Source organism: Corvus brachyrhynchos, unplaced genomic scaffold (assembly GCF_000691975.1).
Source record: "Corvus brachyrhynchos isolate BGI_N302 unplaced genomic scaffold, ASM69197v1 scaffold346, whole genome shotgun sequence".
Classification (NCBI taxonomy): Eukaryota; Metazoa; Chordata; class Aves; order Passeriformes; family Corvidae; genus Corvus; species Corvus brachyrhynchos.
Window position 1 is genome coordinate 2911299 of NW_008238644.1, and position 13353 is coordinate 2924651.

A 13353-nucleotide genomic window follows, 5' to 3' on the forward strand; every position below is an offset into this window, starting at 1 on the left:
TCACAACCTCGGTAATGACAGCAGGGAAGCAACAGGGGACCCTTGTGGCCACCACAAACCCCAGGCCCACCTCCTGCATTAGGGGTCTCAAATAAATGTGTGCTTTTGTAGGTGGGTGGTTGGAATGTGTGCATTTCCCCCAGGGAAGGGGCTGTGGCATGTGCCAAACAGGACTTTAGCTTCCAAGAGTGTTTGTGGGCAAGCAACACCACCCAGCACAACCCTGGAGGGTCAGTGGGTGCCTCCAAGTGCTGCATTTGGCAGCTGGACAACTGGACATATAAATGGCCTGGTGGGCATACAGCAGGGCAGCTATGGGGTTTTGGCTCTAGTAGCAAGGTCACAGAGATATCTTCATTTACTGCTGATAGAATTGAAACCACTGCTCCACTCCTCACAAGCACAGGAGAGATCTTTAGGCTTTGCTGTTCAAACCAAGCTAAGGTCTGGGGTGAGCTGAGTGCAAAGTGTGATGGGGTCTGTCAGAGCAGAGATGGATTTCAAACCCATGAGAGAAAAAAGAGAGTGATGCCTGAGATGGCCACCTAAAAATAGAAACTAGACAAGAATAAGGGAAGAAAGGTAGGTATTGATTTGAAGGGCCTTCAAAGGTGCACCCTGGGCAGTCAAAAGGCTACACCCAAGACAGACCCCAGGTCACGAGTTCTTCCAAATTTTATAAGTTTGGTCCATTTGCACGTCAGGATCAATTCTCCAATTACAACCCCAGTTAATGACATAACTACCCCAAGTTTGCCCTCCTCTTCAGAGGCCTTAGTTTACATATTTTGGGGCCTGGGACAATCTAAGTGTCCCTGGAGAGCAAATCTAGAGTGGCTTTTTATGTCTAACCAGCATGAGAGAACAGCAGCTAACAGACCACAAGAAACTTCAGAGTTACACACGAAGCAGTACAGGATTTGAAAAATATAAAAGTTAAACCCTAAGGCATCAGGAGCAAGGCACAGCATGATGTGCAAACATTACGTGTACATGGGCTTTATTATAGACACCATGCTGGTGCATTTGCCTACAAGCCAGAAGGAAAAATAGCCAGTCCTCCAGCTAAACCACTGGGCTAATGAGCAGGATTTCTGAATTCCATTAATGCTGCCACGTGCTTCGTGTGTGGCTTTGGGCGTCTGACACAAACCAGAGTGTTTTCTGGGATGCAGAGAGTGTGAGATCAGCAGTGCAGTGGAGTGACACTGCAGGGGCCAAGGCTGCCCCAGCAGCACAGGGAGGGCTGGCGGCTGCGAGGGGAACGTGCCGAGCACAGTGCTCACAGCCCTGTGCTTCAAATCCCCTGCACTGCAGCCCAGAGCAAGGACCTCATCCAGCCTGGGTGTCAAGTTAAAATAAATAATCCACCCTCCAGACTCTGTGGTATCTTACTATTCCAGCATCGTGGCTCAGAGCCAGGAGAGCTCAGAAACCCCGTCAACGGGGAAAAGGGACAGAGGCTGGCGGTGATGAACTGAAGCCTTTCCACCAGGAGCTGTCTGAGAGCACCTCCTGACCTCCTCTCTTTTTTCTCCCCTCCTAGCAAAGCCCTCAGCCCCGAAGCAGCTGGTGGTTTCCATGTCTGCAGCTGAGGAGCTCCTCGTGGCCTGGAGCCCACCGGGAGGGAGAATGCCGCCACACTGCCTGGAGTACGAGGTGCAGGTGGCAGAAGATGTGGGGGAAGCCACGGCTGCCTGGGCGGTAGGGACAGCACCCAGGGTGCCCCAGGGAGGGGAAGGGGTGGTGGGGAGGCACAGGCTGCAGCAGGGTGTGGGTTACCCTGGGCACTGACTGTGCACAGCCCCGGCCGGCGCTGCCGGTGGAAATCACTGACCGGCTGCTGCACTGCACATGTTCCTCCTTAACCCCCTTAACCTCCAGCTTCAGCTTTGCTTTAGCAGTAACAGATCCCAGCAGGAGGCTCCAAGTGAGCATTTCCTCATACCTCCTGCCTGTTTTCTCAGAAAACTGTCATTGAAGAAATTTAAAGTTGCTGTGGCTTGTTTCCCTGAATAGGGTGGCACAACTTGAACCAAGGAAACTATAATTCTAATCTCCCAAAAGGAGTGGCCTGGGGCAGAACACATCTTTTATGCATGGTGCTTTCTTCTTGTGAATGATCCAGGTGCAGTTTGGACGGCAAAAATGAAAAGGACTAATTAATCATCGGGGACATACCTTTTTTAATTGTTGTATTTCACTCATGAATCACCTTAGGTAATTAAAAGATTATTCCATAAATTAACAGGCATAAATGGCAACATACATGATGACACCTCCAGAAATTATTTTCAGTAGATTTGTCTTCATAGTCATGTTATTTACATTAGCTTGTACAAAACTGTTATGAAATCATTTAAAAGTGCCAAAAGATAATCCAAAGGTTTGCAGAGCCTGGACAGTGTTCAGGAACATCAGGCCACACCAGACAGATCCTGATGGTGGCACGTACTTCTGTGATATTTCTTCTTTTTGTTTTGTTCCTCAGTTTGTGTCGACCCAAATGGAAACTGCTTTAACGATTTCCAGAGCAAACCAAAGCCACGTTTCATGTGTTCGTGTCAGGGGGAGAACAAATATTTTTTGTGCTGACCAGGGCTTTTGGAGTGAATGGACACAGGATTGTTTCTCTGGTATGGAGCACAAAGTAAACCGTGTTTCTTCTACATCCTTTATAAAACCTGTTTGGGTGCAAGTGCTGATGGCTGCCATGGCATCTGCTGGTGTCCAGCACTGGAGGGGGGATGCTGCCTTAGTTACACCTTCAGCCTCCTCCAGCACAGCCATTCCTACAGCTTTGCATCTCCAGTGCAGTTAGCAGGCAAGCCCCAAAATATTAATGCTTCTGCAGCAGCACCTTTCCCTGCTGCATGGGGACAGCTGGGGTGGAGGAGCAACTGCTGAGCAAGAGAGGGCACGGGGTACTTGCAGTATCTCCACAGGGCATCCTGCTGCCTGTCCTGCACCACAGATCAGCTCCTTTGAACCCTGTAGGCTGTCTTGGGCTGTCCTTGTGTGCACTGGTTCTGGTGCAAGATGCAGAAGGCAGGGGAGAGGCACATAGCAGTGACTGCATCTATTTGCAGGAGATATATGACCCTGAAGGAGGATGTTAGCCCACCCAGTAGCATATACCTGTAGCAAACAAACAAATGAATAAGTAAATAAAAACATGTAGGGTAATGTGGACACGATGAGATCTGAGCCCAAGCTTTGTAGGAGGTAATACAATCAGTTCTAACATCTTCTTACTTCCTGTCATTTATCTTTGCAGTGTCCAGAAAAGAGGACAAGCAGCTATTTATCCTCATTCCAGTCATCCTGAGTTTGTCAATTAGCCTCACAGTATTTATGTTGATTGGCCAGTGCAAGAAAAGGTAAGCGCCAAGGCAGCCTGTCGAAGCCATGTGCTTTTATGTTGGTGTCTGTAACTATTTATAACTGCAGTTATAACTGAAACATCACACTAAGTGTCTAAGGGCCAAACATTAATAGATGCTCTAAGACTGGACACCAAACAATAGTTTATTTTCAGTAAGCAGCCTTCCTGAGTGTGTCTGTTTCTGATATGAAATGCCCCTACAGCAACCCATAAACTCGCTGCAGAGACTCAAATACAGCTCATAAGAGCTCAGACTGTTTCTGTTAAATGCAGCAGTTACTTGCATGCACAGCAGCATAAATAAAGCTATTATCATGTCCCAAACCACTCAAGAGCAGAGATTTGTCCTAGCTGTGTTAAAGCAGTGCCATTTTAATGGGCTAAATCCTCATTCTCTTGGCACTCTCGTCCCAGCTGTTTACATTCATGTCAGTGATGGCACGAGGGGAAAGCAGATGCAGTGGATGAATTTGTCTGTTTTTACTGATAATTTCTTCGGGTCACTTGGAGAGAACTGATCCCCCAGCACTGATAACTTATCTTTTCCTGATGGCCAAAAAGCATGAGCAAGCAGGAAGCTTTTCTAATAAGCCTTTTAAGGCATCACTCATGAGGGAGACCTGGCTCTAGAAACACCTTTTTGTGGTCCTCAGAAACGAACTGACACCTGTTTGGCAGTCAAATGCACGGAGTCCCAGACACACACTCCTTCATCTTTGCTTTGCATCCATCTTCCAAATGTTTTGGTTTGTGAAATTCGAACAAAGCGTAGATGCTAGTGATAAACCTGTGGGAAGCAAATGCTTCCTGCATTGCCATTGGGATGTGGCAGTGTGTGACAGGGATGCTGGAGCATGTCCTCAGCTCTCTCAGTGTTGGGAATAACAGTCTGTGTCCATTTCAGACCCCCGGCAGGAAAGCCATTGCACGCGTCTGTGGGATGCTAACTCTGCCAGTGCCTGCTGCACCGCTTGTGTTTGGTGGGTTGCTCATGGAACACCATCCCAAGGACAGCAGAGGAGCCCTGAGCTCTCTGCAGCCCAGATGGGTCTTCCCTGCCTGCTGCCATTGGTGAAGCAGCTGTTGCAACTCCACTCCTTAACAGCCCCAGGAAAACTGGAGGGGTTTAAAGTGACTGCAGGAAAACTGGAAGAGATCTAAACTGACTCAGAAGAAAGGTGTTTCTGATAACAGGACAATGGAGAAAAAAGGGGCAGTGGAAACTGCCATGAATAAAGATAACACGTTGTTCTGTGGGTTTGTTTGGTTTTTTTCTTTTGTGAGGACTAGAAATCTGTCAGCAGGACACACACTGAAGGGCAGCAGCTCACACCCAATGCTACATGCATGCAAACACCTGCATCCAGCCCCTGGACCCCACCTTGCTCTCACCAGGTCTTCCCTGTCCCCAAACACTCAGCCTGCTGAAAGCATCTAAATGCTGAAAAAGGAGCTACCTGAGCTATTTATTCCATTAGCTGATATGCCTTATCTGTTGAAAAGCTCAAATGGGGAGACCTTGAGAGAAACTTTTGCTATAAAGAAGCATGACCACAGCTACTGCAAAGGACAGAAGATTCAGAGGAGAAGCAAGGGTTACTCCAGCAAATGTGACATGGGAATTTCTCTAGGAAGTGGACATTGGCACCAGAATTCAATGAAGCACACCTGATGTTTCTCAACAACAGGTATTCAGAAGATTAAATTGCTGACCAATTTTTAGGAGGTATTCCCTATGATGATGATAGAAAAAAAATTTTAAAATCATCACTGGATGAGATACCCTTTCCTAAGCCCATTCTGGGTTTTTTTGAAGAACTAACCAAGGCAAACACAGAGGTTTAGTGTGGTTTCATTTCATCTGAACTACCCTGAAAACATATTTCATTGCAGGAGCAGTTATTCAAAGGGGGAATTTCTAATGAACAGTGGAAGCTCAGAGAGAAAATCAAGTTTGTGCCAATCAGCCAAGTAAAGAGCCGTACTAATCCAATCAGGAACAAAACATCACAGCAAGTGCTGTCTTACACATCCAACTGCAAAATTATTCAATCACTATCAGCTGCTTCCACTGCTAAATAGGCAACAGCCCAATGTAATTTGGGGAGCAACCAAAGGAGGAAAGAACCAGGAAAAAAATGGTCAGTGCACAAACTGAAGCAGAAAGGAAGTTTCATGGTTGTTGTAATTCTGCTGAGACAAGACCTCTGCCTCTACTGTCTCCTGGGGCTCCTGGCCAGCCACCATGGGATGGCTTTACTTGGAACAATTTGGATTTTCAGAACTGCCATCAGGCCTCTGATGTTCTGCCAGCCTCTTAAACTGTTAAAATGTCCACTAAAAACATGTGAGTGCATTGTGAATGTCCCCAGGGGGAAGAGTAGGGCAGGCAGCCAGGCCCAGCCTGTTGTCCTGGGTACATCTGGTGTGATCTCACCTACTTTACCAGGTGGAATGCTGGGCACAGGCATTTGGATTGGGACAAATACAGCAGCAGCCCCAACATGCTGGATGGGTTTAAACTGGGCTAAAGCCTCTAGTCTATTTTTACCCCAAAAAGGTAAGAAGGGAGGAAGAATTAAAGTGCATGGGTGTAAGTAAGAGATAGCAAAGGAAAGGCTGTTGTACCTCCACAGCTAGAACTCATCCCAAAAAAGATCAGAGCTATTTCAGTAACCACAAAATATAAAAGTTAGGCTGAAGCCTGCCTAGAAACCTGCCTAGTAACAGAGTGATAAATTAAGTACATCTACTTATGGTATCTCTACGCTGCAGCTTTACAGGAGCATTTAGGTAAGGAAAGCTGGGCTTGGCCCCAGGGCAGGGCTCCCTGCTCCCCAAACTCAACCCTGAAGAGGGTCCTCACTGCAGCAGCAGCAAAACACCTCCCACCTGCTTTCTCACAGCATCACATCTGCAGCATTTGCAAAATTTAGCCCTAATAGATGTCCACTCGCCTTCCCAACATCCTGAACCTCACTAGAATTTCAGTAGTAGGCTTTTATCCCATGCTTATATAATTACACTAGTGTATTTCACACAGTAGTCTCATTACAGTGTTTTAGTTCATTTGCTGTAGTCCATAATTAATACTTTTAGTAAAGGACTTTTAAAATCCCTCCTTTGGCATGCTCTGCTCTTATTGTTCCCAGCTGATGTCTGGGTTCCACGTGTTTTTACCATCTAAGCTCCACATGTTTAGTGAGACATGTCTTTGTCTTAGCATACCCATGAGTTTAGAGTCTTCTTTCTGTCTTTGACTGATAAAGTCTTAGAGCCATTTGCTGAAGAATAAACCCAACTTTTCCTACACAGCTTTTCTGTCTCTAGAGAACGTCAATACTTGTCACACATACCAAAGCATGATCCTGTGCATGCTGCAGGGAAACGCAAAATCCATTTAGTCTGTCATATTCTAACTGCTTTTGGGAAGTAGCAAATCAGGGAAGATGAATGCCAAGGTCTCTGAACTCAAAAATCACCCTTCTTCTCTCACTGAGGTATATTTTTAAGCTGCCAGCAAGAGAATAATTTGAAAATCAGTTTACATTCCGTTTCCTCACATCCATCCTCACATTTTTAAATTTTTCTGTCTGGCCTCTCAGTACAAGTGTTTCAACCCCCATAACTTGCCAATGGCTGCAAGACATAAAGGAAGGCTGGCATCTTGCACAGGAACATAGGAATTTCCACCTGAACATGAGGAGGAACTTCTCTGTTCTCTCTGTGAGGGAGACAAAGCACTGGAACAGGCTGCCTGGAGAGGTTGTGGAGTCTCCTCTGGAGATATTCAAAAGCTGTCTGGACACGATCCTAACTAAAGCACGCTTGGGGATCCTGCTGGAGATGGGGTTGAACAAGATGAGCTCCAGTGTTCCCTTCCAGACTTACCCATTCTGTGATCTCCCAGGAACTCTTTACTCCTCTTGCACTTGAGGAAATGGAAAGGTGGATGTTGTATCTCACCGGCTGAGGCATCCGTGCTGAAATTTTCCCTCTTGTACGGGAGCTGGAAATTCCATGGCCACTGGGTGTCAGCATCTGTGCTTGGATGAAAGGACGTGGAAAGCAGGTGCAGCATCCGTGCGGCCAGAATTTGGTATTTAGTGCGTGAAAATTAAATAGGGGGGGATAATGGCTCTGTCACCGTTAGAAAGAGTCCTGTTCTTTCTGTCCTGCTAAGCAGAGAGGTGTCACCCCTTTGCTCCATCATTCAGCTCGGGTGTGACTGAGGGGTAACATCGCCTTGTGCCTCGTGGCATCGTCACCATGGCCCAGTGCTGCTACACTGCCCAGATCTGCATCTCCCAGGGTACATGCCAGCCCAAACCAGCCCTTGCTGCTGCCCTCCCCCATGCTCAAGGCACTGAGCACCCTCAGAAATGTCCCACCAGCCCAAACTGGAGGTTTGGCCCTGCCCTGCTGTGTGTCCCTGCCTCACTCTGGCAGCAGCTCCTTCACCCCTGAGCCACCATGGATCTCAGCACCCATCCCTGAGCCACTGCAGCTCCAGGGAGTGCCTAGATCTTGGAAGGACAGCACAGCCCTTCTGGCTGCAGCTTCTAGATGTCAAGGCTTTGGGATGCAGTAGCTAATGATATAATCTAAAGAGCTTCACAGGCCATGGCAGGTTTGCAGCTCGCTGCCTTGTGTGGCATTTGTACATTTGAGAGCATTTTCAATCTCTTTATTTCTATGTAGGAGCTAAATTTTCTCAGGAGGGTCTCTGGTTTTCACAGCTTCAAGGCAAACAAATACAGCTGATGCATGTGCTTAACAGAACAATTTGAGGCAACATATTGTGGCTGAGCCGTCCAAACAGCTGAAATTGCTCTGCAAACTGTCTGTGTCAAGATACTCTTCCTAGAGTATGGAGAGATAAAACAACCAGCTGAAAAATGACAGACACCACAAGGCTTAGCCCAAAATTAAGGATTCATGTCCTTGCCATCCTGGGCTGCTTGCCTCCTGTGTGGATCTGCATCCAGACACAACACAGGACTGCTACATTCAGGAAATAAAATGCCATTTCAGCAAGTTTTACACCATTAAACACATTTTAAAAAAAAAAAAAAAAAAGGAAACTAATAACTAATTTAAAAATATTAAACATGGTTTTGATATTTGCTTTCTTGATGGGTCTGCCCAGGAGACAATCTCAGTGTTTAAGTGGGTCTCACTGCAGGGAGAGCTCAATGTGGGTGCTTCCTTAAGCTGGGAGGCTGGATGAGCACGGTGGCAGCGCTGCTGTGGTCCCCAGTGGTGCCTGCACTCATCTCTGACAGCAAGGACAGCCTGCACAGCACCTCTGGCTTCTCTGAGATGCCAAATGAGGTTGCCCTGCCTTGCCTTTGATGGAAGGTGGGAAACGTTCCTGCAGTTGCAGTGAGGGGATTTGAGCCATGACCATCAGTGATCATCCACAAAGGATGTTTTTTGTTTCCTTGCCTGGAAAGCTGTGAATGGAGGTGACAAAGGCATGTCACACCTTTGGTGTGCTTGGATGTCCCACCTCACCAAAGCACCAGTGACTTGCAGGAGTTATTTTCATTTGGGGAAAAAAAAAAGTACTTAAAATCAGGGGTTTTTACAAACCAGGGAACACCTTCCTTTAATGTTGTCTAAATACCTTTGTGATTTAAAAACAAACAAAGGGTGGCAGAATACTCTTCACTGGAATTCATGCGGTAGTGGAGAAAACATGCATAGCAGACAAACATGCAGAGCCTGATCTTCCTAGGGATTAAAGCCTCTCTCCAAGGCTGCTCTTGGCCATGCCACCCTCCCCAGGCACTCTCCCTGCATGGCCATGGCACACAAGTAACAGCAAACAGATGCCCACAGTGTGTTAAACCACCCAGAGCGACAGCTCTCCTGCAGAAGACACGAACACCAGCAGCACACGCAGATGTGAAGCTGCTCTAAATTTTAACAAATGCAACCAGGCAGTGGCCTGACGTGAGGTGAGTGTAGCATAAAATGGCTACAGAAAATTTACACAGGAGAAGGAAACAGAGACAGCAGACACAGGATCCCATCCTGTCTCTAGGTATCCAAACATCCCAACAGGGTCTGACTGCAAAGCCAGGGCTGCCCAGGGAGCCTGAGTCATTGTGCCACCAAGAGGTCCCCACCTGAGGCATGAAGCCCAGAAGAGAATAGACCTTGCCTTTTATCTGATGATGTTCCAGCTCTTAACTGTTGAAATGGAAATATGTCCCAACCTTTGGGACTCTCAAATTGATCTTGGCTGGTAGCTCCCCAGAAGTTTGTGCCTGTGATGCCAATTCATTTAGAAACACTCACACTGAGAAAACAATAACCTTGTTGCCTGCCAGGTTCAGCAAAGTTCACTCTTAACAACGGAGAGCTTAAATGACCAACAGCACAATTTACTTTACTGAAGCAAAAGCCTGAAGTTCCTGGCTACAGCAACAAAGAAAAGTGTTTTAAAAGTCAGGCAGTGCAAGCACAAAGCAGGGTCAGCCCTGAAAGCTTCTCACCAGTGTTTGTTCAACCACACCAGCTGAAGGCAGCCCAAAAGGGTATTACCTCAGTGTTGTGGCTCTCCTGAGCAGACTGAGACTATCTCCAGTAACACCAAATGTCCACGAAAATGCTGTTGTATAAACAAAACACACTGACGTGACTGCATGCAGCCAGGCCTGGGCTAGCCAAGCTGGCTGATTCTGGATGCTTCTGAGAATGCAAGTGAAATATTGCCTCACACAGTTTGGGGCTGGCTCAGGGCTGAGAACACGCAGCCTTCGCAATGCCTTGACTTCGTCTTGTCCTGCGTGTGGGAGATGCACTGACTTGGCACGGCCTCACCTGCCTTCCTCCAAAATTGTGGCATTTTTCATGGCTTTGCTACAACTTGGAAGGACCATAGCCCAAAAATAGCATTTCCTTCTCAGGATGTTTGTTCTTCCCACATTTTGGGACGTGTCCCTGGGGAGGTGCTGCTGTGCAGATGGCTGGCTTGGTGCCTGGGCTCTGCCAAACCAGAGGATGAGGACAAGTGGGCTGACTTGGGCCCTCCTGCTGTACCTAGGGGATAAATTCCTGTGTGAATGCAAGAGCTGAGCCCTCACTAAGCATTTCAGTTGCTGTTACTGCTGCCTCACCTGGAAGTGCAGTCCCAGACTTGGAATGCCCCACTTGTTAGAAACCTGCTTCTAATTCTTACTTTATTTCTGCCCTTTCTGTATATCAGTGCCTTCCTCTAGCTTAAATAGCTCCTCTCTCTCCTTAGTCAGAACAAGAACTCCCCAATATCCTGGTGGAGAGCCTTTTTTGCCCATCTTTGGCTGCTAGGAGGAAAAAGCCAAGGTTTCTGCTCTTTTCTCATAAGGCCCTTGTGTTCTCACACCGTGCCTATCACCAGGGCTGCTGCTCAGGCCCAACACAGAGTCCCACCTATTCTTTAAAGCAAAAGTATCAGCTACCTACAAACCAACAGGGAATCACATTTATTTACCCTTAAGGTAAGGGGTGAAGGTCTGGCAAAGGAAAACCACCACTGCTGACCATGGTTGGCTGCACCACCGGCTGTGTTGCAGTCAGTAACTCATCCCTGCACTTTGCTGAATGCTCTCACAGGACAGCCTGGTGCAGGATGCAGGCAGCTTTGTCTTCAGTACACCTAGAGAAGGTACAAGAGAGAACAAATGCTCACTTTAGGGTTATCCCACCCGTGCTCCAGCCTTGTGGCCGCGCTGCAAAAAGAAGAGGGGGTGAGTACTTAGCTGAGGGGGCCAGACCTTGCCACGGCTTCACTGGTGAGTCACTGCAACCTGTGGATCTTCTCTGGACACCTTCTGGGACATGAATTACTGGTGCCTGTAGGGAAGGAACCCCCAACACAGCTGAGATCTCTGCTGGGAATTTGCACTTCTCTGTTGCTTTGAGCAGTGTCATGATCTTTGGGAAGTGTGGGCTCCACAGGAGAGGCACTGAAGTCTTCCTCCCCAGAATGTCACAGAAAATGTTCTAGCTGTCAGTCAGAGAAAAGGACCCAGATTAAAATCTCCAGTGTCTTTGATGAGCATCTGTCACTGGCACCCACCTGTCCTTCTGCAGGAGGAGACACCAACATCAGCAGCACACACAGATGTGAAACCGCTCTCAGTTTTAACAAATGCAACCAGGCAGTGGACTAACAGGCACTAGTTTACAGATATTTTTTTTAGTGTATCAGAAATTTAAATCACTCAAAGTGCCACAATTAGATCCTATTAAAATTATACGTGGGATAATTTGGCTGTATTTTAATTAAACATTAATTTATCCAATTTATGCAATTCAAGCACAGGAAAATTCAGAACAGTGGATTTAACATGCCCCTGTGTGGTGCTGCATGATTCATTTTTCAAGTCACTTAAGTGCTGGTGCCCACTAGAGTAACAAAGCAGCCACCATTGTCCTGGGAAATTGCTGGGGAAATTGTATTTATCTGCTGAGAGATCCTTTGGTTTTGGGGGAAGCAGAACATAAGACAACATTCATGAGAGATGTAATACAGAAGAAAGATTGTTCCAGAGTCTCAGTCTTCCACAATAATTTGTCACCCGTTGCCTGCTGTGAGCAGTCTGTATAATTCTATTGTTGTCACCACCCCAGAGCAGCCAGAGTTATTTGGCCTGTACCACCACTAGACACTTAGCCACTTGCCAGGCCCCTCCACAGATCCTTGGAGCTGTGGCCCAGGAGGACGGGCTTGTGCAAGCTTTTCAGTGGTTGCAGTGCTCAGCAAAGGGTGGAGCGAATCCCACTGGGCAGTGCACCGGGACACGCTGTGCTGGGCCCTAAAACAAGCACCCTCTTGGAGGAACCATGTGGGAGATCTGCCCAGAGCAGAAACCCTGCTGCTGCTGCACTGCCTCCACGTGTACCCACACACCCTCCTGCTGTCAGCAAAAGCTGGGATTTAGGACAGTCTTAAGCAAAATTTTTCAGTGTGTAGCTCATGCACTTGACTGTTCATTAAAGATGTTCTGGTGTGGTTCTTTAATCAGCAAGTGTGCCTCGTTGCATTGATTGTCTGTCTTGTATAGATCCAAAATCCCTCACCTGAAGCCTCCCCATCTCCATGTTGTTATGGGATTGCAGCATCCCTGCACAGCTGAGAGGGAAGGGCACATCACAGAGATGTTTTCGGACAGCTTCAGAGCACAGGTTTCAGTGTGTGAAAAACAAACAAGCAGAAGACCTGAGACTTAGAGAAAAATGAGGGAGAGACAGAACAGACAATAACAACTTCATAGCTAAAATTGAAAGAAACAAAAGCTTTTTTTTTGATACAGGCACCACCACAAACTACATTATGACTGGAACAGCCCCCATCTCACAGTGACACCGGCACTTACATTTGATCTCCCTGTCACAGGTTTCCTCCCCGGCTTTTCAGATACTCCCATTTTATCAAGAGAAGACTAAAGTGTGATGACATCTCCTGTGGCTCTCTGGGGTCTCTGGGGTGTGTGTGTTCATGTGCACAGATGCAAGCACACATCTGTCTATCTCTGTCCTCCTGCTTCACCTGCTCAAGGCTTGGTGGTCTTTGCGTGCCTTTTCCCAGGAAAAAGCTTCTGATGCCTTTTCCGCCCCCAAAATGGAGACAAAGCCAAGTGCAGTTCTTGGCATGTAGCTATCCTGATGATACTGTGACACAGAGAGGAAAGCCATCCAAGAGACATCTGCTCCTTTGTCACATGACGGGCTCTGCTTTTGGAATGCACAATTTGTCTGCCGCAGTATCAGACACCCTTCATGAGCTCAAAGTTAAACGATATTTCTGAAGGGCTGCTTGTGGTTTGCTTTTCTTCCTTAAAAGATGTTTCTTCTTTGGAATTTGGGTCTCCGTATCCAGGGCCCTCATGGCTCCAACACCTTGGATGCTGACTGGAAAGAGAACTGGACACACTCCACACCAGTGATGAAACTCTTCGCAGGGCTCTCCAGAAGGA

General features: G+C 47.3%; 1 protein-coding gene and 1 long non-coding RNA gene across 9 annotated transcripts in view; one reads left to right on the forward strand and one right to left on the reverse strand.

Moving 5' to 3' along the window:
- Nucleotides 1-4641, forward strand: part of IL13RA2 (interleukin 13 receptor subunit alpha 2) — a 14000-nt gene extending 9359 nt beyond the window's left edge. Inside the window, exons 6-10 of the mRNA XM_017737615.1 lie at nt 688-712; nt 1519-1704; nt 2492-2636; nt 3278-3380; nt 4290-4641. Coding sequence (XP_017593104.1) covers nt 688-712; nt 1519-1704; nt 2492-2636; nt 3278-3380; nt 4290-4332 — 502 coding nt within the window. The 3' untranslated portion in view covers nt 4333-4641. The remainder of the gene's footprint in view (nt 1-687; nt 713-1518; nt 1705-2491; nt 2637-3277; nt 3381-4289) is intronic.
- The window catches only part of LOC108447476, an 18128-nt gene extending 4783 nt beyond the window's left edge, over nt 1-13345 (reverse strand). The window contains exons 1-5 of one of the 8 annotated variants that reach the window (XR_001863072.1): nt 12754-13345; nt 12458-12549; nt 11149-11381; nt 7277-11030; nt 2167-3138 (exon numbers count right to left, since the gene is read on the reverse strand). This is a non-coding gene — a long non-coding RNA (uncharacterized LOC108447476). Of the gene's footprint in view, nt 1-2166; nt 3139-7276; nt 11031-11148; nt 11382-12457 lie in introns of those variants that run through there. The other 7 variants (XR_001863071.1, XR_001863075.1, XR_001863073.1 and 4 more) reach the window with 7 other exon arrangements.
- Nucleotides 13346-13353: the final 8 nt, after the last annotated feature.